Source organism: Bos javanicus, chromosome 8 (assembly GCF_032452875.1).
Source record: "Bos javanicus breed banteng chromosome 8, ARS-OSU_banteng_1.0, whole genome shotgun sequence".
Classification (NCBI taxonomy): domain Eukaryota; kingdom Metazoa; phylum Chordata; class Mammalia; order Artiodactyla; family Bovidae; genus Bos; species Bos javanicus.
In genome coordinates, this window is record NC_083875.1 from 31,576,319 (window position 1) to 31,603,197 (window position 26,879).

The window sequence follows — 26,879 nt, forward strand, 5'->3', positions numbered from 1 at the left end:
ATTTTTTAGATTTTTTTTTTCCCCATGTTTTGCGTGCATGTATGCTCAGTTGTGTCCAACACTTTGCGACCCTGTAGACTGTAGCCCACCAGGCTCCTCTGTTTGTAGGATTTCCCAGGCAAGAGTACTAGAGTGGGTTGCCATTTCCTACTCCACGGGATTTTCCCTCAGGGATTGAACCTGTGTCTCTTGTGTTTCTTGCTTTGGTAGGCAAATTCTTTACCACTGAGCTCCCTGGAAAGCCCAGATTTTCCATGTATGTAGATATTATTTCATCTTGGATCTGGCTGGAATATTTTGATTCCACTAGGATTTTGAATTTTTCTTACAAATAATTGTTTGATGTCTAAGATATTTTGATTTTCTGTATTTAATTTGACTTGATTAAGGTTATTTTCCATAAGTCAGGGACTTGCCTTGTGTCTCAGCTGGTAGAGAATCTGCCTGCAATGCCAGAGGCCTGGGTTCGATCCCTGGGTTGGGAAGATCCCCTGGAGAAGGGAACAGCTACCTACTCCAGTATTCTGGCCTGGAGAATTCCATAGACTGTATAGTCTATGGGGTTGCAAAGAGTTGGACTTAACTGAGCGCCTTTCACTTTCCATAAGTCATTTGTTATCACATTGGTATAGGAACCAAAGTGATGTCAAATGTGATGTCAATGATGATCCTTATTTAGGGTCAGCTAAATAAACAGTAACCTGGCCTAGAGTGTTGGCCCTGGTGGGAGTTTTTAAGTACCTGTTGAGAGTGATAAAGCATGAAGAGCCCTTACTTCTAATGGATTTTTACTCCTAAAGTAATTCTTATGTTCTATTTTTAAATGTCTGTGTTTCCCAGAGTTCCAGTCTGTTCTCTCCTTAATCTCTATTTTCTCCCTGATTAATCTTCTTTATCTTCAGCAACATCTTTAGGCCAGGGATTCCCTGATTTATACTTCCAAATTTTTTTCTCCTTAGATTCACTTATGTAATTGATTCATTCTTTCAGCAAATATTTATTGAGTGTCCGCTTTGGGCCAGCCACTGTTTCTGGGGCTGGTGATATAGTCCAGTGAGAAAAAGAAATCAACAACATTTAAAAATACAAATAAAAGTTCCTACCCTCATGGAGCCTAAATTCTATTATTTTCTGTTTTCTAGACATTTCAAGCTCAATATGCCCAAAAGGAATGCATTTCTACCCCCTTTCTCTAAGTGACATTTCTTTTTCTGGTCTTTAAGCTAATGATGCTCTGGTATTTTTAGTTTCCCAGATTAGAAATGCTAAGAGTTGACCTCTGCTGCTGTCATTCAAACATTACACCTGTCCCAAACACACAACTAGTGGTCACTGGTCCTTTTAATACTCTCTAATGTGTGTGTCTGTATCACTTCTCTTGTTTCTTGTCATTAATCTTGCTCACATTTCTGCATTCCCGCCCCCCTCCACCCCCCACCCTACCCCAGGTCTGGGCTGTTTTTAACAACCTAACGTCTGTTTGTTCTATTATTAGTTCTTTTCTATTTTTTAAAACGTATTTATTTATTTATTTTGCTGTGCCAGGTCACAATTTGGTTGAGAATTGTGGGATTTTTTCTTAGTTATGCCGTAAGGAATCTTCTGTTGAGGCTCATGAACCCTCGGTTTGCAGGATGGAACCTGGGCCCCTTATGTTGGAAGCGCTGAGACTTAACCACTGGACCTCCAGGGAAATCCCTAGTTCTTTTCTATTTTTGATGAACTATGTAGCCTATTGCTAGATTTTTTTTCCCCCAGAAAACAAATTTTAGTAACTCCCCCTCTTCCCTGCCACCCCTGCCCCATGTATCTAAAATTCACTGCTCTCCCCCTGTAGGGCAAAGTCCCACGAAGGCCATGAAAACATGGCTTTCCTCTCCTGTCTAGCGTGGCAGCCTTGTGCTACAGAACCACTGTCATTAAATTATGTGGCTTTGTTGTCTTAGCAGGTGTCTTTCCATTTGTAAGAGATGCCGTTCCCTCTCCTGGCTGTCCCTCATATCCCAAGTTGCAGGTCTTTCAGGACGATTCACATGTCACGTTCTCAGTTTTTTCTTCTGACTCATTCTGATAGCATTGGTTCCTTTTACTCTCCCAAAATTTAGCACATCTTGTTGCAGTGTAATTATGTACTGTTTTCTACAAAATTGAGAGCTCGGAAGCAAGGTACCTGTCTTTATTTTTCTTTGCCATATGGTTTAGTGATAGAGGCAGATAGTACAGTTTGTTTTTTTTGAGGAGGGGCTTAAAGTTTATAGAATTTAGGATGGCTTTCTTAAAAAAAACAAAAACACAATTATGAATGCAAAATTAGATGTGAAAGTGTGTATTTATTTGTATGAGAATGGAAGTATCTGGTGCAAGTATCTGCCTGCTGAATCTACCTGTGCCTTATGCTTTGGGAAATATAAGTGCTTATTTAAAACTTGCTAAAATAGTGCTGTGTATATATAATTTTTTATCGTTATTGATTTTCTGAAGTTAGGGATAGGAAACAACAGCATCAGTCAGCCATTCTGATACCAGTACCGTTGATATTAATAATAATGCCTAATGCTTCTGCTAAGTCGCTTCAGTCGTGTCCGACTCTGTGCGACCCCATAGATGGCAGCCCACCAGGCTCCCCTGTCCCTGGGATTCTCCAGGCAAGAACACTGGAGTGGGTTGCCATTTCCTTCTCCAGTGCATGAAAGTGAAAAGTGAAAGTGAAGTTGCTCAGTCAGGTCCGACTCTTAGCGACCCCATGGACTGCAGCCTATCAGGCTTCTCTGTCCATGGGATTTTCCAGGCAAGAGTATTGGAGTGGGGTGCCATTGCTTCTATAACTTCCCATTTTCTAAACTTTTTCACATACTTTATCTCAGGAGATTCTGATAACTGACTCAAAAGATAGTGACTCAAATGTAATGAGTTTTACTGTGTTTGGATACAGGAAGATTGAGTTGCAGTTCTTCCTTTGAGATCAGATTTTACATTGGCAGGGAGATGATTCAGTTCTTCTGGGCATCTGTGACCTTAGTCAGCACGCCCTCCACCTCCTGTTAGCCTGGCCAATGCTAAGGACTTTTCTCAGGGCTTTCTAACTTGCTTTGCTGTCCTTCAGCTTTCTATTTATTCCCCCTTTCAGTTTCTTCACCTCAATATTTCTTCTTCCTTTCTTCCTGTTCGTTTATCTCTGTCTTGTCAGACACCCCATCTATTCCCTCTCCGTCTGTCTCCTCTGGTTGGTAACTTAACACTTTTTAAAGTGTCAGTTATTTGACTAAGCTGAATTTTGGACTACACTTTCTTTGGGTTCATTTCTACTTCTTTGAAGTATTTTAGAGTGAGTGATTTGTGGGATCTTCAGTAGTACAAAAAGTACGTGTATTTTTCAGCAATGGGAAAGCTGTCCTAAAGCTAAATGCTTTATTTACTACATAGGTAAGACATAGTGTAACTTACAAGACCAAGGTCAGAAATGATCAAATTTTCACTCCTGTTAAAGAGTTACGTTCAAATTGGAAACAGCAGATACTCAGTTCAGTTAAGTCGCTCAGTCCTGTCTGACTCTGCGACCCCATGGACTGTAGCACGCCAGGCTTCCCTGTCCATCACCAACTCCCGGAGTTTACCCAAGCTCATGTCCATTGAGTTGGTGCAGACACTAGAAGACGAAATAATGATAGCAGCGGCTTTTGTATGCCTGTTTCTTCTAGGCATTTTGCATATGTTACTGTTAATGCTTACTTTACAACAGCAGCTCCAAGAAGTTAACTTGCCCAGAATCTCAACTAGTGAAATGGTAAGAATGTTTTTTTCAAGAGAGCCTTATAGTAGCAGTTTGGGACCTCTGAAAGCATGGCTGTTTGAGGCTACTTATCTGAAGGTAAGTAGCTATTTTCTTTCCTGTAGTATTATTATTAGAGCACAGAGCTATGATTTGGTGGAAAGCACTTGACTTTCATGTCAGTCAAACTCTGATTGGCTTTTAATGTTAGCTCTGTTGCTTACATACTTCATGAGTATAGGAGAAAATACTTCAATCTTTCAGCCTCAGTTTTCTTACTTGAAAGTGGGTATATCTAATATTCAGCTATTGGTAGGTTTAAACATATGCATGTTTGTGAAGCACATATGCTGTGTTTAAGAAGATAGGGATATATGACAGCTATTTCATAAATGGTTTCATTTCAAAGAGTAACAATAAATGCCAGTTCATTGTCTAAAAAACTCACTTATGGAAGAGTTATTATACTAGATGCAACAGAAACCAATTCTTATATACAGTTTTATTATCAGTTGTTATTGAAGAGCATATTTTAACAGTCTTAAATGACAAATTATTGGCTTAGTTGTGGATTACAACACACCTGCATTTTAAATATTCCAGTGGTGACTATATATGAGGAAACCTTTGGCTCTTTAAGAGAATATTTGGTGGTTAATTTGTACCTGAGCAATAAAGTTGCTTTAAAAAAAAAAATCCACAAAATGACATGGAAAATGAAACAGTTCATTGTTTAGGGAATTTAATAGACACCCAATCTAACGGAGTAAGATTTTTAAGCTTATTATTTCTCCATTTTCCTTCTGCCCCCGTATCCTCTTGTAGATGAATTAAGACTACCTTTGGTTGAAACTTTCAGATAGTTATTGATGTTTTATTATGTAAACTTTACAGTGCCCCTGCATAATAATGGCTGTAGAAATAGGATTGCTTAATAAAAGGTCTGAGTTATGTAATCTTGGGAAAGTTAGTAATCTCTTTGACCTTTTACTCCTTATCAACAAAATAAGGTGTTAACAAGTTGTTTTGGTAAAAGGTCACAAACTTTTCTGATGTCTTTAAATAAGATATTTGAAATTATTAAGCATTAATAATTGCAAAAATGCATTAGTTTCTTCTGCCAGCTAAACTTAAGGGTTCTAAATGCTCCATGACAAATATGGCAAAGAATGGACTCAGAGCAAGAGAGCATGATCTTTCGTGAGCCCTTCTCAGCACATGCCTGGTACTTTTCAGCACATGCCTGGTATTTCTCAGCATAGCAAAGGGTTGTAACTGAGTCAACATGGGTGCAGACCTCTAGTCACCACAAGCATAGTCCAGGAAAGAAAAACAGCTACGTTAAGTCACATTTCAGTATGCCGTTTTCTTCCCAGAGGGTTTCCTGTTAGAAATTTGAGGCTGCCCTTTTCTGATTAAAGTTTGTAAACGTTGTCTGTGTTTCCATCCAGATTCAGCAAAGGGAAATCATGAAAGCCACAGACGGAATTTAGGAAGCACTGATTGATGGGGAAAAATAAAAATATCTAACTACGTTTAGTACTTACAGCTAAATGATAGCTAAGTGGCGATATTATAGACAATGCTTCATAATTTTTGTAGAAAAGATTCCAGAACAGGAAAAACTGTTTGGGAGTGGTGGATGTAGAGTTATTTTTTAAATTATGGGGCAAAGCCCTTGGATGACCTTTGATGAATAGCATGAACTAGTTGGATGGGGAGGTAAGTTGAAGCAGTATGGTTGTGATATTCTGACCTTCCATCTCCTAGTTCCACAGTGTATCTGTGTTGAAAAGTCTGTCTCTCTTTACTGTTCTTTAGGGCTTTCCCCTAAGGAATCATTGAGTCACAACTGACGAAGCCATCAATTGTTTTGTTATATGCCAGTATTGTTACTGAGATCTCACAAACTCATCTCTGAGAGGGCAGCCAGGAACGACAGAGCTTCATCTATCACCTCCTCTTGCAGTTGGTCAGTCTTAACACAGAACTGACTGGCAGCTGCCGGCCGTGTTACAGGGTCCTGTGGGGACGCTTTGTGTATTCGTGCTTTTTCTAAGCACCAGGGACACCATTGGCCCTGCCCACTGGAGAATTGCTTCGTTCCAGGCAGGCAAAGGGCAGGAGGCAGGCGCCTGCAGTACTTTCTCTGGTGGATTTTGCCAGCTAGAGGAATGACACCTGAGGATCCTGTGGCAGAGTTAATCCCCCTGTCCATTTTTGGTTTCCCTCAGTTCAGTTATACGGCTGGAGTGAGTGCTGTATGAACAGCTGGCTGCCTCTGGAGTCTGATGTGGACCCAGTGTTGTTTGCCTGCAGGGGCAGCCCTTGGAGGGATTCCCCTGCCTGGTTCTGTCCAAGAAGTGCGCCCAGCCTGTTGCTGCTTGGCTCTCAACACTGACAGTGTGGTGGCAAACAGGAGCAAACTGCCCACCAACCTAAATTCCTGCGTTTAGCTAGGGGATGAGAGCACAGAAGAGGCTAAATCTTTATTCTCAGAAGCATCTAAATCTTTTTACGGAGTCACCATATTTGGTGTGAGTTGATTTGGGCAGAGGGTCCCTTTCCTGTAGGGGTGATTGTTTTAAGAGAGAACAAAATGGATGGAAAATACATAAAAATGGTTGCCCAAGAGAAGGGATTGGAATCTCCAATTCTCTAGCAGTGTGTATGTGTGTGTCTCCTTGGTTGTTCTTTAAAAAAAAATATATGGATGATGGAGGAGGAAGGAAATGAATATAGTACAACGGACTATAAACTTAATTGGTTTGTAGTATATTTTTAAAAAGTCCGGCCTTTCAAAAAGTCAATTGAGTAATAAAGCAGCCTGGGGTTCTAATCCCAGACACACTGCTGATTCTTATTGTTTAAATTGTTATAGTTATTTTGTAAATTATAGTCCACCAGACCTTCACAAACTTGCATTTGTCTGTGCCCTATGTGTTTTTTAAGGCTGCTTTCAATCATAAAATTGACTTCATCTTTGAGTGTGAGCAATAAATAAGGAGCTTGACTCAAAATCATCACAAAATATAATTTATGTGTGTGTTTCTAGAAGTGGATATGAATCTGGCAAAATGTCTGTATAAAATTAGTATCTTTGTGCTTTTAGGAAATCCGCAGTTAAGGACAGAACATGTTATACCTTTTGAAAGGACAATGAACCTTTCACTTCAGGCCAACAGTTTTAAAAATAAAAGGAAGTAGCTTTCAAAACCAAAATAAAGTTAATGAACATTAAATAATGTTTGTTAGTATAAACACATTGTTGTGTAAGTGTGTCTGTAAGTTACTAAATAGCCTAATATCTATATGTATTTTCAGTAAGTTCTTTTCTCCATATTAGAAAATTCCTAGGAAAAGGAATGAGATGATTATTATCACCAAATTTGTTTAGAGTATGTAGATTCCTGATCAGAGTAATGATTATAATTTATGTATTTCCAAATGTGGATTAATATGCCATTTGCCCATATTATAATTTTAGCTTAAATATATTGTGTGACTTTTCATAATATTGAATCATCATTTACATATACATGAAAGATAAGTTTTCTTTCAACTGAAACAAATTTATATTTATGTACTCTCTTGGGTTGACCCGTCATTTCCAGTGGTGGGGTTTTAGTTTGCTCTATGTATGTGTTTGGAAGTAGAACAGTAATAGTCATTTATCACTTCCTGCCCTGCTGCTCAGTCTCACTTGGAATTAGCTAATCCGGGGCCATAGATCTGCTTCGGAGGCTCTTATCTCACAGGGCTTGGTAAAACTAGAAGCAGTACTTCTAGCCATCAGAAAATCAGAATAAATTTGCTTTTAATGGTACAAATACAGATTCCTTATGAAAACTTTATAATGTACATTTTATGATGTGTATATTATAGTGAATCCTCATGTATCCATTATTCACTTTTAATAGCCACTGTTTCATGTCCAGTCATATTTCTTCTGTCCTCTTCCATTTTTTGGAAGAAAATACCATGCATTTCACTACTTTATCCATAAATACTTCAACTCAATTAATTTTTATACATTTTAAACATTTTAGACATTTTAAAACATTCTAAAATTATAGTTTCCTTAAAAAAGTAGAGAAAGCTAAAGTCACCTTTTGACCTCTCTCTAATCAAAAGCTACCACTTCCATCTGTCCACTCCTAAAAGTAACTATAACTGTAATTGATTTTAGAATGTGTCCTTTTATCAATAACTCATTGTTGTAATGATGAAATCACATAAATACCTTTTTATGTGTAGCATATATTATTATTCTATATATTAAAAATTATAGGTTGACATCAGACTGTTTACAACTCTCATTTTCATTTTTGAGATACAGATTGTGAGCCTGTTCTTCAGTGAGTCTAACCTGTTTATATTTATTGTGAATATGGATATCTGAATTTATTTCATTTCTCTTTTTTTAATGATGCTTTTTCCTTTTTCTTTATTTTCTATATTCCCAAACTCTTTTAGATTGCTTGAGTATGGTTTGTTCCATCTTTTTTCCTCCTGGTTTATAAATTGTAAATTCTATTTTTTTTTTTTTTTAGTGTTTTAATTTTAACCTACATGTTTGGCTTATTTTTCTAGTGGAGTTTGAAGTGAAAGTATTTCTATTCTCCTTTGACTAGAATATTTTAGCCAGGAATATTTTCATTACTTGTGAATGTTTTCCTCAGTTACTATGGTTTCATTTATAGAATGAAACCTTATTAGTCAGATCTCACATTCCTTTATCAACAGTAGATTTATGATTTCTTTGATTTAAACCTGATGACTTTTCTCAGGCTCTGATCAAAACTGAATCCTTTACAGTATTTTATTCACCTGCTGTAATAGAAGTTCCTCATGCTCTGTTTTTTTGAAGTAACTCTCTTGTAAAATTCTTAATTGTCTCAGTTTTCATATTAAAGTTGTATTTGCTTGTAAGTCCCCTCAAATCTTTATTGGAAGTAGAGTATCCACATGAATTAAAGGAGGAAGGGTTCATCTTAAGAAAGATACTGGTTTATTTGGGATGTGATAGTATGATGCTGTACCGAAGCAGAGTATGATAGGTGTGTTTGATTGGAACAGAGAGCCTCATACAGATTACCTTTGGCAAAGTGGAGTGCACGGTAAAAATGGATGTCAGTGGCTGTTTCTTGGGGGCCAGTTTTACTTAGTTTTCCTCTCATTCACTGTGTTGGGTCTCCCAGGCTATACTTGCCTCTCTCCTAATGTCAGCTGTGTTCTTCTGTCTCTGTCCACTGATTTGTTTCTGTCTCTCATAACTCAAGCCTATGTGTGCCCCACCTTAGCTTCTTCATTTTTACTCATGCTTCTATCTTTTCAACTCTAGCTCTACTACTAATTGGTTAATTCTTTCAAATTCTCAAGAGAGAGACTCTAGCCCAGTTTTACCTCTTAGGTCAGCACTTAGGTTGTCTTCCATTGAGAGAGGGGCCCACCCTTTGCTTCCTTGGTTATGGTTGGAGGAGGGGGCATAGCATAGTATGCAGTGGCATATTCCTTGGAGCAGGGGCTGTGGGAAGGTTGCAGTCTGCAGTAATTAGTTCAGGCTGCTGTAAATAATGCCATAGACTGGGTGGCTGAAACAGTAGAAATTTATTTCCCCACTGCTGTAAAAGGCTGGGAAGTTCACCCTCAAGGTCTAGCAGGGTTTGGTTTCGGGTGAGAGCTCTCTTCCTGGTTTTGTGGATGGCCACTTTCTCACTGTGTACTTCCAAAGAAAAAGCATGGCTTTTCTTTCTTGCTTGCGTGTGATAAGAGGGGGAAAAGGAAGGAGGGAGAGGAACATAGATATCTCTTTGTCTTCTTATAAGGTTTTCAGTCCTCTTGGTTTAGGACCCCACCCTTATAACCTCATTTAAACTTGATTATTTCCTAAAAACCCTATCTCCAAATATAATCTCATTGAGGGTTACAGCTTCAACAAATGAAGTTTGGGGGCCTAGCAGTCTTATAAGGCACTGTAACACTCACTCAGCCTTTTAAACTCTTGATCAGGACAGAGCTTTATGTCTAGAACATCATATCACTTACTATTTTTTTTTTTGAATATTCTCAATCTTGATGGTGTTAATATTACCATCCGATCAGTAACTCAAGCAGGAAAGCTGAGATTCTTCCTAGACTCATCTGCCTTATCTTCACATCACCAGGTCCTGTTGCTTACAGCTCTTAATCCTCAGATCTGTCTCCCATTTTCATTTACTTTTCACTTTCATCTCTTTGAAAATGCTTCTTAACTGGTCTTCTTGCTTCCAGTTTTTATTTCTTTTATAGATACTCCACACCATCACCAGAATGATCTTTCTAAACCAAAGATTGGCTGTATCACTCACTCTACCAAAAGAAGCTTCAGTTTTAAATAAACTCTTCATGAATGGCACCCAGGGCCCTCAGTGATTTACCCTGTAGCCACATCTGTTCCTCGCCACCTCTCTTTTCCTTGTCCTTCAGGCCCAGTCCAGGCCTAAGTAAGGGCTTGCAGTGCTCAGAAGGTACTGTGTGCTCTTGCCTCTGTGTGGGCAGCCTTCCATCACCCCTTCTGTCCTACCTCCCAACTGTTTTTTAAAATTCCATGCACGGGTCGCTGCCTCCAGGAAGCTTTCCCTTTTCTCTTCAGTTTGGGTTTGATGGCATCTCTCTTTTGTATTCTTATTATTTCCAATGTCTGTTTGCTTTTTTTTCTTTTTCCATTCACTTGGCCCATGAGTTCTCAGACTGTGTCCTCATTCCTCTAATTCTCCCACCCAGAAACATGCTCATCATGTAGGCACTCTGTGAGTTGCTGAATCAATAAATAAGAGAATTTGAGTTCTTTTGTAAGCTTGTGACCCCTCTCAGCATATTCATTTTGGACAGGTAATTTATCTTTTCATTTTATAAAAGAAGGATGAGACCATCAATCAGTATTTGACTTACATTAAGGCAAGGTTCCTGGATACTAGATTTTCTTTGATTTGAAAGAGCAAAAAGAATGGATAAATTCTATTATTATTGAAGGAGTTTGGAGAGATTCATAAATGTCAACTTCAAAAGAAAGATTTTGTTCACAAATGCTTTTCTGATCAAGCCTGTAAAAATGAGGGAGAAGTCCTACAGAACAGATGCTAAAAAGAGCTGACTATTTTCTGTTGGATGATTGCATGATGCTGGTGGGTAGCTGGACAGTTTTGTGCTCTTGGAACAGTAGTTCAGTAACCCTAGAATATGAATTATGACTGCCAGTGTCAGTTTTTCTGTCATGGCCAATTGACTTTACGACAAATTGCCTACAAATGACTACAGCCTTGCATTTGTCTGCTAACTTCAGGTAGTGCTGAGGCAGCTAAGAATGAGATGAATGCTAAATTTAAATGCATTAACGGATGCTGAGCAACTTTGACAAGCCGTGAACCATTGCAGCAAGCTCTTTTAGTGGTGTACTTCTTTTACAGTCAAAATAGTTAAGATATCTAGAAAATTGTATGCATTTGGGGCAGTTTCTGTTAGTAGAATTATTTTTAGCATAAGACATTTTCACTTGTTAGTTGCCATATAATCTGTGTTGGGCAAGAATGATTTGTTTTATGTTTCAAGTAATGATTCTCAACTACACAAAAGCTGTGCCTACACATTACCAGTACAACTTGTTGAAAAGTAAAATGATTCCTAATTAATCAGTTTCTGTTTCTAAAAGAAATGAAAGAAGCTGTTTGATTTTTATCCTCGATTGGAACCAGTGTTATCAACCACTTGATGGAGAATCGAAAGGTCACAGCTAAAATCATTAAGAGGATTTTTAAAGGATTTGTCATTAAAGTTCTTCAGGAAGCATAGAGTCCTTAGATTAAAAATGGTTTTTAAAATTTGCATTTTTCCTAAGCTAATATACACAAAGTAGGCTTGCCAGATGCAATAATGGATCCCTGGTTAAATTTGAATTTCAGATAATCAACAAGTTAGTGTTTAGTGCGATTATATCCCAAGTATTGTGTGGGATATGCCTGTACTAGAATTTATTCATTTATCTGAATTTCAGATTAAACTGGGTATCCTGTATTATTATTTGCTAAATCTGGCCAGCGTATACTGACACAAAATATTAAAATCCAGAAGAAATGCAGCTCAAAATGTTCTGTTCTCCACCTCTTGACATCCAACCACTAGTGTCTTTGGAAAGCTTGCAGGAATAGTCTAGGCTTTTATATATATAAACATTTATGATAAGGGTTTCTCTGAAAGAATAAGCAATTCTACTTCCATGTAACTGACTTTAGGTGAACTTTTGGATGCCAGGGTGTTTCACAATTGAGAACTACTTACTCTGTGCTTTCTCTGCAGACTCCTCATGAATCAGTGGGCCTCTGAATCCATAGGCCAACCTCCATCCCCCACCAAGCCATGACTACTATTTATCTTTTGAAGTTAATTTTTCATAGAGGAAAGAGCATAGAACTAAATTTTATTGTGCATACCAAGTACTCATGTAAGTAATTGTACTCTTTCAAAACTTTATGAATACCATTCACTTGTAATTATAGATTCCAAGCTCAGAAAAGACAGATGAGTGACATAACAAGGGTGTAGAGCTAGTAAATGGTCAGGCTGAAATTTTAACTCAGGTCATCAGACTCTCTCGTCAATGCCCTTTCATTACCGTCACGCTTCCTCCGGGGCACTTGCATTAACTACATGTTTGTAGTCCTGGACTTCCTGCTGTTGGGGTATCTTTCCATTTGTTTGTTTGTCAGAAGTTAATAATTTTTTGAGAGAGGACCTAATAATACTCTTTTATGAAGGATTCTTATATTGTCCTTTAAGATCTTCCTATATTTTTCCCTGTGAAACCATGCAAGGCTTGGCCTTGGAATGCTCATCTACATGTGATCAACATTAATCATAAAAACAGAGAGGTAGGTGTTTTGCAGTGAGCTGGAAATTTGTATGTTTATCTCACTTCTCATAACAAACCCAAAGAGTAAGTGTATTTTCTAGGAAACTGAGGTTCATATGATAGGCCCCTTGTTCAAGGCTGTATCACTCTTAATTTCACATTAGAGTCAGTGCTCTTTTTTCTTGACTTTTTATCTTTCTGAGTTAAGTTTTCATAGGGGAAAGAGCATAGAATTAAATTTTATTGTGTATACCAAGCACTCATGTATATAATTTTACTTTTTCAAAACTTTATGAGATTTTCTAATACAAGTGTCAGTACTTGAGCTGTTTGACTATTTGAAATGGAGTCATTTTAAATTGTATATCCGACCTGGCTTAAGAAAGGTCAATAGGTATTATTCTCAGAGTTTACACAGAGCTAACCATCAATGGGCTGTGCATCTGCTCCTGCATACCAGATTCTTCTTTTTCTCCCAAAGGCATTCTTTCTCAAACAGGGGGTCAGCTTGTTCCTTCTCAGAGAAGTCCCCTGTCTCATCTTTTAGATGAAAAGTGAGGATCTCTGGTTCTGAATTCCTCTTCTCCATTGAAGGAATGACCCACTGACTTCTAATGACTGTGGGTTTTCTTCAAGGGGAAGGATCAGTATAACTTGGAGTCAGTTGTACAAAACTGTTGGACAGCAGAGATTCAGGATGAGCTAGTGATGTGGGTATTGTCAGCAGAGACCTGCATCCCATACTTGAAAGAGTTTAGATGAGTATAATCAGAGAAAGATGAGATCTGTGTGGGTTGAAGGAGTTTTTTTGAGTAGGGAAAAAGATTATTGACAGGAGGGTATTTTAAAAATGTAAAATATCTTTGGAATGTTGTGCTCTCCTTTATTCAGTTTTTCATCCATGGTTTAATATATCTTGCACTCACTCGCTGATTGAGCATCACAGTTCATTTCTTAATTGGTGTGTCTGAATTGTCTTCCCAGTTAAGACTAGGAGCATTCAACAGTAGGGTCATATCTTCTACTTTTTATCTTAAAAATATTTTTTTGCCTACAGAATTTCTTATTCAGAGCCTAGTAAGCTCCTTCCACTTTGGGTAAGGATCTGTAAGTGAATCCAGAGTTATAGTGGTCTCTGTTGAGGAGTTTTTAAGGAAATATTTTGGATACTTCCACCAACTTACTTGGGGCTTCCCACGTGACTCAGTGGTAAAGAATCCGCCTGCCAATGCAAAAGATATGAGTTTGATCCCTGGTTTGGGAATATTCTCTGGAGGAGGAAATGGCAACCCTCCCCCAAATATTCTTGCCTGGAGAATTCCATGGACAGAGAAGCCTGGTGGGCTACAGTCCATTGGGTCCCAAAGAGTCAGACATGACTGAGCAACTGAGCACCAACTTATTTAAAATAGATTTTATGCCTTTTACCTTATTATACAAATGCAATCTGTATGCATTTATGCAAATCTTATTCAAATATAAGATAATTTTGAATAAATCCTAAAATGAATACTTTTTTTTTTTAACCTATACAGAAAACTATCTTAAGTTATCTCCACAATATCTTAATGGTCAGAGGAATCATAGTAGTATCAAGTGGTTTTTAAAATATTTAGTTTTAGAACATAACTTTAAAGTTGTAAAACATAACCATTTCATTTTCTTTTCTCCCTAGAGTTCCATTGTAGTCGTTGGTTTATAATCATTCTAAAGAAGAACACTGAAATTTGGAAAAAAATGTTAGAAACTATAGGTAAGACCTATTTCTTCCTGTTTTGATAATGATTTAAAATTCTTCCATTGGGATCTTTGAAATATGTTCTACATATTAAAATTCTGTCTATAATAATTTGGTTATTTTTTTTATCCACTATCATTGTACTAGGGCAATGTGTTTCGATATTTAGATGCTTTCATACGAAGTGTTATCAAATCACATCATTTATAAGCAAAAGTTAAAAGCATATGAAGTGTTCTACCAAATATGGGTTTTAAGAAAGCTTAATGTAAACCCAGTTCCAATTTATGAACTCAGTTCTGGTTAAAGTTTGTTTCTGGATAGCACCAGAAGTATAACAGTATTTTTAATACTGAAGGTCATTGCCTGTGTCTTACTTTTACTTTACTCTTGGCAGGTTAAATAGTACTGAGCTTTTAAGTTGGTAAAACTGTTATAACAGTACCGAATAGGTTGACAAACTTGAATGACAATTTATGGTAGTTTAATTTCTGCAGTAGATAATTTAGGTTGAAATATCCAACAAATTTTCTAGACTTCTGTGTTGATCTTTTTTTTCCCCCCACACTGTACTGCTCTTTAGTTTTAGAGAAGCTGGTTTATTGAACTGGTTTCAGATATGTCAGGTATGGAACATCCAGTCTGTCATGGTCCCTTATCTGACACTGCAGTCTTCGCCTTTTCCTGGGAACGCTTTGGGTATGATTATTGGAAGGTATTGGAAGGTATCTGTGATGCCTTGATGATCATGGCTGATACCTTGACACCTGCAGGTTTTGAGGAGTAGTGGGAAGTGGGTGGCAGGAAAGGAGGAACTGTTTTTGTGATCATGAGGATCATTACTGTTGACTTTTGTTCCTGGTACTATGACCATAATAAGAATGCATGGGTGCACATTTCCTATCACCTATTTTATACTAAAGTCACACAGAGTAAAGACTAATAGTTTACATAGGAAAGTTCCTCATAAGAAAGTGGACAGCAAAGGGGAAATACAGAATTATTTAAGCCATTACCTATAATCTTCATTTTGTAAGTTATTACTGAGTTGTACACCTTTCAAGAATTGATGTGAGAATTCATACTAGATTTATTTTTTGAGATACCATGGGAAATATGACTTAAAATCAGTTCTTAGGCATACCTTTATTACTGTTTGCTTTTAAAATTCTGCATATGAGTGTTTAACTTTGTGCATGAACTCATGGTCAGCATTAGTTAATATTTTAGTTTCTCCATTCCTGCATAATCATATTTTTGCTATAAAAAAATGTCTCTAGTGATAGTTCGCACTCTTTTATTACTATGATATGGCAAATATATTTTAATAGATATCGTCGAGAATATGTTAGGGCATATCTCTTAGCAGTCTCCAGTATTTTTTAAAAAATTGTAGCTTCACTTACATGGAAGGGAGAGAGGGAGTGAGAGTGGGATTTTGAGAGTTGTTTTTAACTGTTATTTATGGTAGCATTTAACTGTCTAGAGTCTTGCATGTTGGATGTTAGGATTATTAAGGATGCCCTTATGGAAAATACTAACTTTGGCACCTTGGTACCTTACACAGGTGATTAATAAATAAATTGTATTCAGTTTTATGCTTATGTACATATGCTATTTAACTTGGAGGTAAGACATTTCAAGCACTAAAAAATTGTGTTTTTGAAGGAATATGTGTTATTGTAATGTATTTTCAAGTAAATGCAAAAATATATAATGCATTGCCTCTTACTTAATACATGAAATTGTTATATTTTAACTGTTATACTTTATTAGTGACATTATTTACCTCTACTTATTAGTTATATTTCTAATTTTTCTTAAATATACATTTTTAATAAAAAAGAAATAGCATTTATAAGATCACAGAATGTTTGGTTTTAATTAATTTTTATAAAAGAGTTGAAACAGCTGGTATTAGAAGCATGTCAGATATGCATCATCTGAATTTGTTTCCATACTTAGTTAGTTGCATGTACCGTACACTATAACCAGTTGGCTGCTTTTAAACAAACTTTCTTATTAGAGGCTTCAAGGTTTGAAGAATGTATTTAGAGTGACATGTTTTAGTCCCTTCTTTTTTCCAAGTCAATTTTCATGTCTCCCAAGAAATAGTTTTAGAATTTCTATAAGCATGGTTTGATGCCTGTCTTTTGAATCCTGTTACTAACACTGCTCTTTGGTTTAGACAAAAATCGGGCCCTGCAGGCAGCAGAGCGCTTGCAGGCCAAGCTGCGGGAACGTGGGGATGCAGCAAATGAAGACAAACTGAACCTTCTCAAGTCAGTGCTGCAGAGCCCGCTCTTCAGCCAGATTCTGAACTTTCAGACTTCCATACAGCAGCTGAAAGACCAGGTAAGACATGGTGTGTATCCACAGGAGGCCTGCAGAGCATGGCATAGAGCTTGTAAAGTCTCCTGTTTTTTTCTGAAAGGCTGATTGTTGTATGTGTGAATTAATTGTTAATGAGGTCATTTAAACCTCCAAGTGAGACTTCATGTTCACTGTGGCTCCCCACTCGGCTGTGCCCTCAGTTATTTTCTTAATGGTCATGGCTGTATATTGTAAATGATATGACATTGTGTTGAAAGCTGTGGGAAAATGGAAGAATGAGTTCCTGCAGGAGAGGAAGATGATAAAAATATGTTTAGGGTGGATGGCTGTATCTTGGTTTCCATCATCACTGTGACTCATGGTTCATGTGATTGTGCTTATTCAAATTCAGACATTCATCACACTTAGAAGATTTCAGATGAGCCTAGATTTGCATGTGTAATCATGTATGTGAAGAAAGGAAATCACCTCTATGTTGACAATAGAAGGAATAATTACATTGTCATCAGTTAGAGGCATTGCAATTCTCACTTCTAAAAAGAGTGTACGTAGCAATTGCTACCATGACAGCATCAGATGGTGATAAACATTAGGACTTCTAAATGTAACACAGTGTTTATTTCTGTAAAAATTATGAGCATTAAAAAGTCCTAGCGTTTATATTAAAATTGAAACATAATGCAATGACAGAATGAAAACTGAAGTCATATGGTCATTGAACTTACTTAATGTAATCACCATTTCTCAGGTTTTTTAAAAATAGTTTTTAAATGGTAGTTATCCTCACAAGGTTTGAAGTTAATCTAATTATGTCTTCAGTCCAAGTTAATTCTCATTCTGATGTTTTTAGCATTAATCTAATGGTTATGGATGACTGGCTAGCCAATATTCTGCCTTAAAAGTTTAACATGAAACCTGAAGACTAGTTTCATAATTCAGTTGAAGAACAGCTTCAATTAACAACAACAAAAACCCCAAAATCTGCCAAATGGAAAAAGAACAGTAGTAGCAATAGAGAAGGAATTTGTTAAATGTCATATAACTTCTTAATCTAGCTATTTTAATGACCCCCCCAAATTAAGTACATAGATCAAGAAGAATCTTTAAAAATATTTCTCTCAAGTGAATTTGTACACACTAATTTTAAAAGTGATGATCATGAATTAAGAAAAAGAGGTGGATTCATTATATATAATTGTGTTTTTTTCCTTTGTAAATCATTGAAAAAATTGGTTTCAGGTACTCATTTTCAGAATGGATTGGCATTCTTTTGGAGAAACCAGTATTATGGATATTAGTATAATTATGGTATAGAAAATTACCTGGTTTTTAAACAATGTGAAGATGTTTTACAGATATCTTCTCCCCTTATTGTATTATGTGGAAATATGACTTGAATGAGAGGGAAAGCTGAAAGAAAAATTACTAGTGATTATGTTAGGAAATGCTGTTAGTCTAGTGAAGCAGCTGTCAAAATGTCCCTGCTATCTAGTCTTATGTAAGGGGAATAGCTTTTGTACTTGACAGGTCTGCTGAAAGGAGGGAAGAAAAAGGACTGCTTGTTGTTGAGCTTGTTTTACCCTTTCCAAATGGAACTAGGATATGGGATCTGAAACTATTTGGGGCCCATGTAATTCAACCTAAAACTTCTTTGGAAATTACTGAGGGTAATATCATGGAGCCTCGTAGTCTAGGACTATGGACAGTATGATCTCATTTTATTAATGACAAATGCTGTTATACAGTTGACCCTTGAATAACCTGGGTTTGAACTGTACAAACTTGTATTTTCTCTTCCTTATGATGTTTTTGATAACATTTTCTTTTCTCTAGTTTGCTTTATTATAAGAATATGGTATATAATATATATAACATACAAAATATGTGTTAATTGACTATGTTATAGGTGAGACTTTAGTCAGTAGTAGGCTATTAGTAGTTAACTTTTGGAGGAGTCAAAGCTATAATACTTGGATTTTTGACTGCATCGTAATTGATGTCTCACCCCACTCCTCGCCCCTGTGTTGTGCAGGGGTCAACTGTATTTCAAGGCTGTGATGTTCGTGAATTATGTAGGTGTGTTTGACATGACTTTCCTGTTTTTGGCTCATTGGTCACCTCTTCAAATAGTGAAAGGGACCGTGGAAACTATCTGTTCATCCCCCTGCTGATTATAACAGATTAGTTTACAGAGTAGAGCCAGAGGTGGAACTTGGACTTCTTGGCTCCCAAGGCGCAGTCCTTTCCCACGTTTGACCCTGAAGCTTGTCTTACATCTCCCCCAGACCAAGGTTAACAGTGCCTGGATGCCATGAGTTTAGTGTCTGTTGAAACCATAGATAACGTCCCACAGTTTTTGTACTCTTCACTTTACTCTCCATTCTTTACCAGTTCAAAATCATTTATTTTTTTCCCTTGCCTGACTAGAGAAAATTTTCAAAAACTTGTAATATTTTCTGTTTTAAAGTTAAACGTATATATTCTAAGTGTTATCATGTTAGATTTAAATTTTCTATATCATTTACCAACTGCTAATTTATTATTATTTGTAATTTAATATTTAAGTAGTGCATCTAAGGAGTGAGTAGCTATACAAATCTGATGAATGGCCAACTTTTATTTATTATCTTTCACCTAAATTACATTTTCAAGTATTTAATTTTATATGCATGATAGGAGCAAGTTACTATCTCTGTCTCTTTTAGTATTACTGTAAAGTTTGACCCCTTTAATTTTTCTCTGCCATCATTCTGCCTTTTAAAAGCAAAGGGAGTGAATAATTGAAAAGCCCAAGGTATATTCACCATATGGGGAACATGATCATATTGTTGTATTAATGACAGATGTTAACATGCCTTGTTGAATTAAACCTACTATTTTTTTCCCCTTTTCATTACTTCTTTTCAGTAATGTTTGATTTTTCCAATTTGCTTCTTCAGTATTAAGACAGCCCTTAGAAATCAAACTGTTTCCCTTTGGCAAATTAAACACTTGACAGGTGTGTAACTGAGAGAGCAAAAAAGCCATGCCCTGAAGGGATGTGCTATTTAAATATTGTCAAAAATATTAACAGGTCTGAGAGTATAATTGATGCCTCTGGTTAACTCTGCCACATTGTGTATTGTTATAACCACCAGCTAAAAGGATGTGTGCTGTTAAACCTGAATAATCTCTAATAGCTCCAGTTCATTTCCTATTGCATGATCCTGTTTAAGTGAAGGGGGGTGGATAACTGTGACTTTGTGTCAATGATCTGTCAAATGCAAATTCTCAAGTAGTGTCCTCTCTGTCACCTAGTCATCCAGGCTAATAACTGCAGGGCTTAATGCATATTCATGACAAAAATCCAGCTATTGTGGAGGAAATAAACACGTTAGCAATTTAATAATAGAAACTTGTCAGACGAGAGGATATTGGATTAGCATATTTATTCTGTAACGTTTGTCCAACCCAATATAGGTGGATGCTACTTTCCTGATTAATTAATTGCCTTGCCTTCTGAAATGACTAAGGGTACTAAGTTAAATGTCGGAAAACTGTGAATTAAAATTATTAACTTTATTAGAAAGGACTGATACTTAAAATTGTCATTGCTAAGATTTTTTAAAATTATGGTTACAGAGACCAATTCTAACATTGAAGAAATGATGTGGATATCAGGGTTACAAAAGCTGCTGATCTGGAAAATTAGCCTTGGGGCACAGTATTCTGGAGGTTTCTCTTTGTCAGGGATTTCCAGCCTTTTTGGAGTATGGCACTCCTTATTTTGTTGTTGTTTGATTTCCAGGTTCCTGGTTTGTTCACCTTTCTCACAGGGAAGTGTTGGCTTACCTATATATCATCTAGATGCATATGTGTATATATACAAAAAATTAAGCCAGATTTTTCTAGGTTTTTATTTGGAAATTTTATGAAATTTCTTGGAATTATTGGAGAGACATTGATTTAACTTAAAACAAGTATTGGAAATTATTCTTCAGTGTTAATTAGAGTAATTCAGTCCTTTTTCATTTTTATTCTCGAAAAATATGGTCTTCACGGTATAAAAGTCATGGTTTTATATTTCTGTGTTTCTAAGTTTTATCTTTTCACATTCTGAAAAAAGTTTGGGACAACTCCTGAGGGCAAAACATCCTAATAGATGGTGCAAATGTAAATCTAAATAAAGATCAAATAAAAATATTAGAGAACTAGATATACCAAGTCTCTTGGGTGGCTAAAATTGAGTATATAATTTAATCCTCATTTCCCAGGACAAAGGCAAAAAAGAACCAGATGATTGTATATTGCTCAATATGAGACATCATTCAATAAACCAAATTTCCCCTTGGCAGTGGGAAGGGTATGGGAGCTCATGTTTTTTTTTTTTTTTAATAGAAAGCTCATAATCATTTAGTAATAAACCTTTGTTGAACAGTTAAAATAAATAAAAATGCAATGAATAAGTAAGATGGAGATTCTTACCTATCTAGAGGGAAAGAACATATATAATCTTATGTCATTAAATAGAAAAACAAGCTAAGTGGTATAAAAGGAAGAGGGAGGAAGAAATTACTAACTTTGACTAGAGGAAAACTTCACATTGGAGGTGACATCGAAGATGGGTTTTGAAAAATGAGTAGAAGTTTTCTGTAGAGATAGAGGGAATTATTTCAGGTAATGGGAAGAGTGTTTAAAAATGTAGAGCTGTTCTCAGTTCAGGGTTACTGTACACTTTATCTCCAGGGGACACTGAACAGTGTGTGGAGACACTTTAGATGGTCGCACTTGTGGGTTGGAGGGGTGGGACAACGCTAGAGGCATGTAATATATGGAGTCCGGGGATGCTGCTCCACATTCTCAATATAGAGGACAGCCCCTCAAACAGGGAATTGCTGGGTTTAGAGAGTCTTCAGTTCTGAGGTTGACAAATCTTGACAGAGAGTCGCGGATATACCTGTGTTATCAGAGAAATAGGGTATGGGAGGCTATTGACAGAAGAGGAAACTTTGGAGCCAGACTGTGAAGGCTTTAATAAGGTTTTCTGTTTTTCTCTTTCTGTTTTTTATCATCATTGCTCTTTTGCACTCAGCTTTCCATATCATTTTTTTTTGTAACAAGTTGAAGTTGTATCAACTTTATCTCTTAAGGTGCTATTTAATACAATATTTTTTTTTTTCTGTTTATGTTGCTTTATTACAACAAAAACAAAATATTGTATTTAATACAATATTTTAACAATTATTTATTTTTATTTCTGCACATTTTAAAGACTGTAGTAAAAAACATACCACATAAAGGTGCTATTTAATACAATATTTTAATAATTATTTATTTTTATTTCTGTACATTTTAAAGACTGTAGTAAAAAACATACCACATAAAATGAAGGTAAAGGTTTTAATGACATTTTGATGGATAAGACCCTCACATATAATTGTAAAATACATGAATCATTCTTCAAAGGGCTGTTTCTTTCATCTTTTGAAGTCTGAAATACACTAAGGATACACACTAATTTAGTAATGACTTTTCTGCTAAAGCATGCATGAGATAATGTACCCCATGTATATTTTTCTGATCCTCTGTCTTAAAACAAAAGCACACTTTATAGAACCTAGAGAAGCAGGCAGTCAGTGTGTACTTCAGAGTTTTATGTGTGTGTTAGTTGCTTAGTTGTATCCAACTCTTTACCACCCCATGGACTGTAGCCCACCAATCTCCTCTGTCCATGGAATTCTCCAGGCAAGAATACTGAAGTAGGTTGCCATTCCCTTCTCCAGGGGATCTTCCTGATCTAGGTATCGAACCTGGGTCCTGCACTGCAGGCAGATTCTTTACTGTCTGAACCACCAGGCACTGACAGTAAACTTCAGAAGGTCACTTTCAAATACCTGACATCAGCAGAGGGTATTAGATGGAACATCACCATGCTGGGGCCTGCCCAAAGAGCCACTCTTCTGTATTTGTAGGACCGATAGATCAAGTTCATGGCCAAAGTGTTGAGGTATGCTGCTTTTAAGCAGTAATATCAACACCTCTGACACTTTCTTGCATTTATGATTTTTAGATTGATGAAAAGTTGAAAATTTTGATAATTGAGCACTTGCTTGCTCTGTTTTGACTTAGGTAATTAATAAACACCCACTATTTTGTGTAATTCTTGTCTCAAAGAGCAGAAATGCCTGTGTTTCCTCAGCCTGATTTATTAACTATATAAAAGATGAAAATGTAACCCTGTGTTGATGGTTTCTAATTTGAGACTGAAATGAAGATGATTCATCTGTAAGCTTGCTGTCAGGAAAAGGGAAATGACTACTGTCTCTCAAGAATGCTTACGTTAAATTATGACTTGGTGTGAAGGGAGGGGAATGGAGAGAAAGAATATATGCCTCAACCTATTAACAAGAATTATCTAGAAGTCAAATAGAATTCTTCCCAGTTGATGTTGCCTGTGAGAATTAAAAAATATTTTTCTTACCCTTAAAATGGTTTTACTTTTATGATTGAGCATTACAGCAGCCTAACAGAAAGTGTCTGTAAGACTTCAATGTACATTATCTAGGAGAAGTTACGAGAAGAGTTGAGTCTCATGTTTTTGCATTTACCATAAAGTTTATTTACTGTCAGAATTTCAAATACTTTATTTTTGGTACAATAACAGCTTTTAAATGTTTGTTCCTTTAACTAAAAGTTTGTAAATATAGAGCCTTTGAAGGGACTAAAATTCTTGTTTTATCCTGGGCAAGAAGGCAATGTTCAAGCTTTTTATACAGTGCTGGATTAAAATGCAACACCATCTTGCCATTGAGTATGCATGTGTGTCTAAAACAGCAAATGGTGCTAATTGTATGGTGTTTTTGTGACAAAGTTAAATGGTCTTCGGAGAAGAGGGAAAAAAAAATAAGAAATTTACTGAGTATAATCTAAATCAGTTTTTTAACCCACGAATTTAGAACAATAGAGGTTGATTTGCATTTGAAGTATGGCAACAGTAAGAACCATTCCTTTTAGGAAACCCTTGTGTGCTATGGACTCTGTCTCATTTATTCAGTCCATCAGTTTTTTGAGGTGGGGTTTCTCCGCACTTTGTCCAGTGAGGAAATAGGGGCTAAGAGAGATTATATAACTTTATCTGGACCATACAGTTATTCGTTGGTAGATTTAGGGGAAGAATCTAGGTCTGTGTGACTCTGAAGCCAATATTTTTTTTTTCCTTCTAATTTACACTTTTTCTAAGTCCTTAGTTCTATAACATAAAGGGAAAAATAGGTTTAAAAAAAACAGTTAATAGCAATCATAAAGAGAAATGAATTTAAATTAAGTCTTTTGTAAATTCAAATGTATTAAAATTTGCTGTTTCCCTTGAATTATCTCTCCTAAATTTTAATCAGAAATCCTTTTAAATATAACCCAGAAGTTTCATTCTCCCTTTATTTATAATTAGGCAAACTTCTAAAGTAAATGGACTGGGTAGAGTAATAGTAAGATGGAGAGCCAGCATGGTAAAGTAACATCAGTTTTCATGTGCCCATTTTCATATATTTATACTTGTCTAGAGGGTTTTATTTTTATTTTTCTCTAAGCAGACTGTGAACAGTGAATCAATTTTATCTTCTAGAAATGTGGGACTGGTAGAAAAAACACTGCAAACATTCTAACATGTCATTTGTCTAAATTTTTAATTTCTAAAATTTGTGGTGACATTCGAAATAAAGTTAATTTTTATACCTTTGCCCCTTTACTGTAGAAAATTCCAGCATACTTTGATAAGAATATTATTTTTGGTCAAGCTACATTCTTTACACTCTTTTTCTTTGGAAATTTTGTTCAGAAAGCACAGAAGTGTTGAGATTTAAATAAAGGAAAGACATTCTGTAAATACACATCAACACACATGCCTAGACTAGTGGTGTATATGCTGCGCGCCACTGCGCCATTTGTTCTTAACAAGCATGAGAAGGGGCTGAAGAATTCATTTGTTTGGAGGTTTGTTTGGAATCCATTTCCCACTTTTGGGATAAAATCCATGACACGTTCATCTTTGAATACCTTGTCCCTAACGTGACACTTAACTCAGACTCAGTAAACAATGAATGATTACATGAATGTTCTTGAATATTCAGAACTGTTGCGCATTAATAATTTGTCTTTCCTTGCTAGATAACTAGTTTTTTATATCAATAAACTAGCCACATAACTAAAGTTACTTTGAAGACCCCTCATTTTTCTCTTAGGAACCATATTAAATAGATACATCACTCATCATTCATCATCATCATAATTCACTTGGAAGGAGTTCTTACTGTGTGCCAGGAGCTCTTCCATGTTTCATCATTACAACAATACTATAAAGCAGAGGATAATATTTTCCTCATTTTACAGAGGGGTAATGGAAGCACAGAGAGGTTAGGTGAGGGAGCGGGTATTTGAATGCAGGCAAGCTGACTCCAGAGCTCAGGTCTTAATCATAAAATTCTGTTGCTTTTTGTTTCACTGTCCTTGTAAACAGTATAATGAACATAATTTAAGGAATTCCTGGTTATCTCGAGGCCTTCGTTTTGATTATCTGCTCTCAGATGCTGGCAGTGTTGTAGTGTTGTTCAGAGACCGACAATGATCTTAACCATGAGTTTATTTCTTTAAATGAAAAAAATATATATTAATCTTCACTGAGCCCTTTTTTGCTCCTCCTTTAGTTGTAAAATGGGAGCTAAATAGCATGGATTTTAAAAATGGAAGGCCTAAGCCCAGTGTTTACCAAGAGCTCAGTAAATACCCGTTCTCTGTTTATTGCTTCCTCTTCTGTGGAGATTTAATGTTCTAAGGCCGTGGCTCTCAGTTTCCTCTCATGACCCCATTACATTCTTAAACATTTCTGAGGACCTCAAAGAGCTTTTATTTCTGTGGTTTTATCCACCAATATTTATATCAGGTTAGACATTAAAATTGAGAACTTTTGTAAATATTTACTTAGTAGTACATAAAAAATAACAGTAATAAGCCCATTACATTTAAAAGTTGGTGAAAAGAGTGGCATTGTTTTACATTTTTGCATTTTTCTTTAACATGGCTCAGTAGAAGATATCGGATTCTCATATCTGCTTCTGGATTTGATCTGTTTGGATTTGTTGTTTTAGTTTATGAATATGAGAAAATCTGGCTTCACACAAGTATGTAGACGGAAAAGGAGAGGGGTGTATATAGCCTTCAGATAATTGTGGTTAGTTATCCTTATTTGATAGGGCACCAATCTCTTGTTAGTTTCTTAGAGGCTAGTTGCAGTGTGGAATCTGAAACCAAAACAGGGAATACTTCCCTGTGCTTTGAATTTTTACTTTCATTACCCATGCATAATTTTATGTTACATTGGTCATTTGGAAAATTTGAAAAATAGAAAAATTGCACTTCACCTTTCATTACATAGTATCAGAAAATTAGACTTGCTGGTATTGCTTCTGATCTTATCAATAGAGTCTTTAAATTATGGAAAAGTGTCAAGCCCAGGTTGGCAGATGCAAGTTTTTCAAAATTCTTAATTTTTACTTGAAAGCTCAAATTTTACTACTGGCAACAATTACTGTCAGTTGTTTTCTTTGAAGTGTCAGGCATACTTTATTTTTGAGAAAGTGTCTGCCATATACCAAAGTCTGTATAATCAGTTTTTGGATTTAAGTCATTTTTCACGTAATACAGTGCCGATGAAAAAAATAACCTAGTTTAGCTTGCAACTCAAACAATAGTGCTTTTCTTGTGACGATTGTATTTTTAATATATGAGAAGTACTTCATATTTACTTACCACTTTGAATCACAGAATTTTAAAAGACATACTTTTAAGAGTCAATATTGAATAAAATTAATAGTTTTTACTACTACTACTTTACTACTGATTTACTTTTGAATCACACACACAAAAAAGGACTTTTGTATGTGATTCTGTGGTAGGGGAATAGACTTGTTCTTGCGAAGAGGAGCTGAAAATGATTTGTTGCCCTTTTTTTTCACAGCCTTCCACAGACACCTCTTTTATTACTGTCCCATCCCCTAGAGCCGAATGTCTTGAACATTTCAGGTGCTGAATAAGTATTCCAATGAAAGAAAGGAAGGTCTCATAGAAAATGTAAAATTATACACTGTTTTGTCTTAAAGCCCCACTCGCCGCAAGCCCCT

The 26,879-nt window shown here is 36.1% G+C and overlaps 1 protein-coding gene across 14 annotated transcripts in view; it reads left to right on the top strand.

Annotated features, from left to right (window-relative positions):
- Nucleotides 1-26,879, top strand: part of MPDZ (multiple PDZ domain crumbs cell polarity complex component) — a 175,301-nt gene that overhangs the window by 11,329 nt on the left and 137,093 nt on the right. For all 14 annotated transcript variants that reach the window (XM_061425290.1, XM_061425279.1, XM_061425282.1 and 11 more), the window contains exons 2-3: nt 14,332-14,409; nt 16,583-16,749. In XM_061425290.1, coding sequence (XP_061281274.1) covers nt 14,394-14,409; nt 16,583-16,749 — 183 coding nt within the window. In that variant the 5' untranslated portion in view covers nt 14,332-14,393. The remainder of the gene's footprint in view (nt 1-14,331; nt 14,410-16,582; nt 16,750-26,879) is intronic.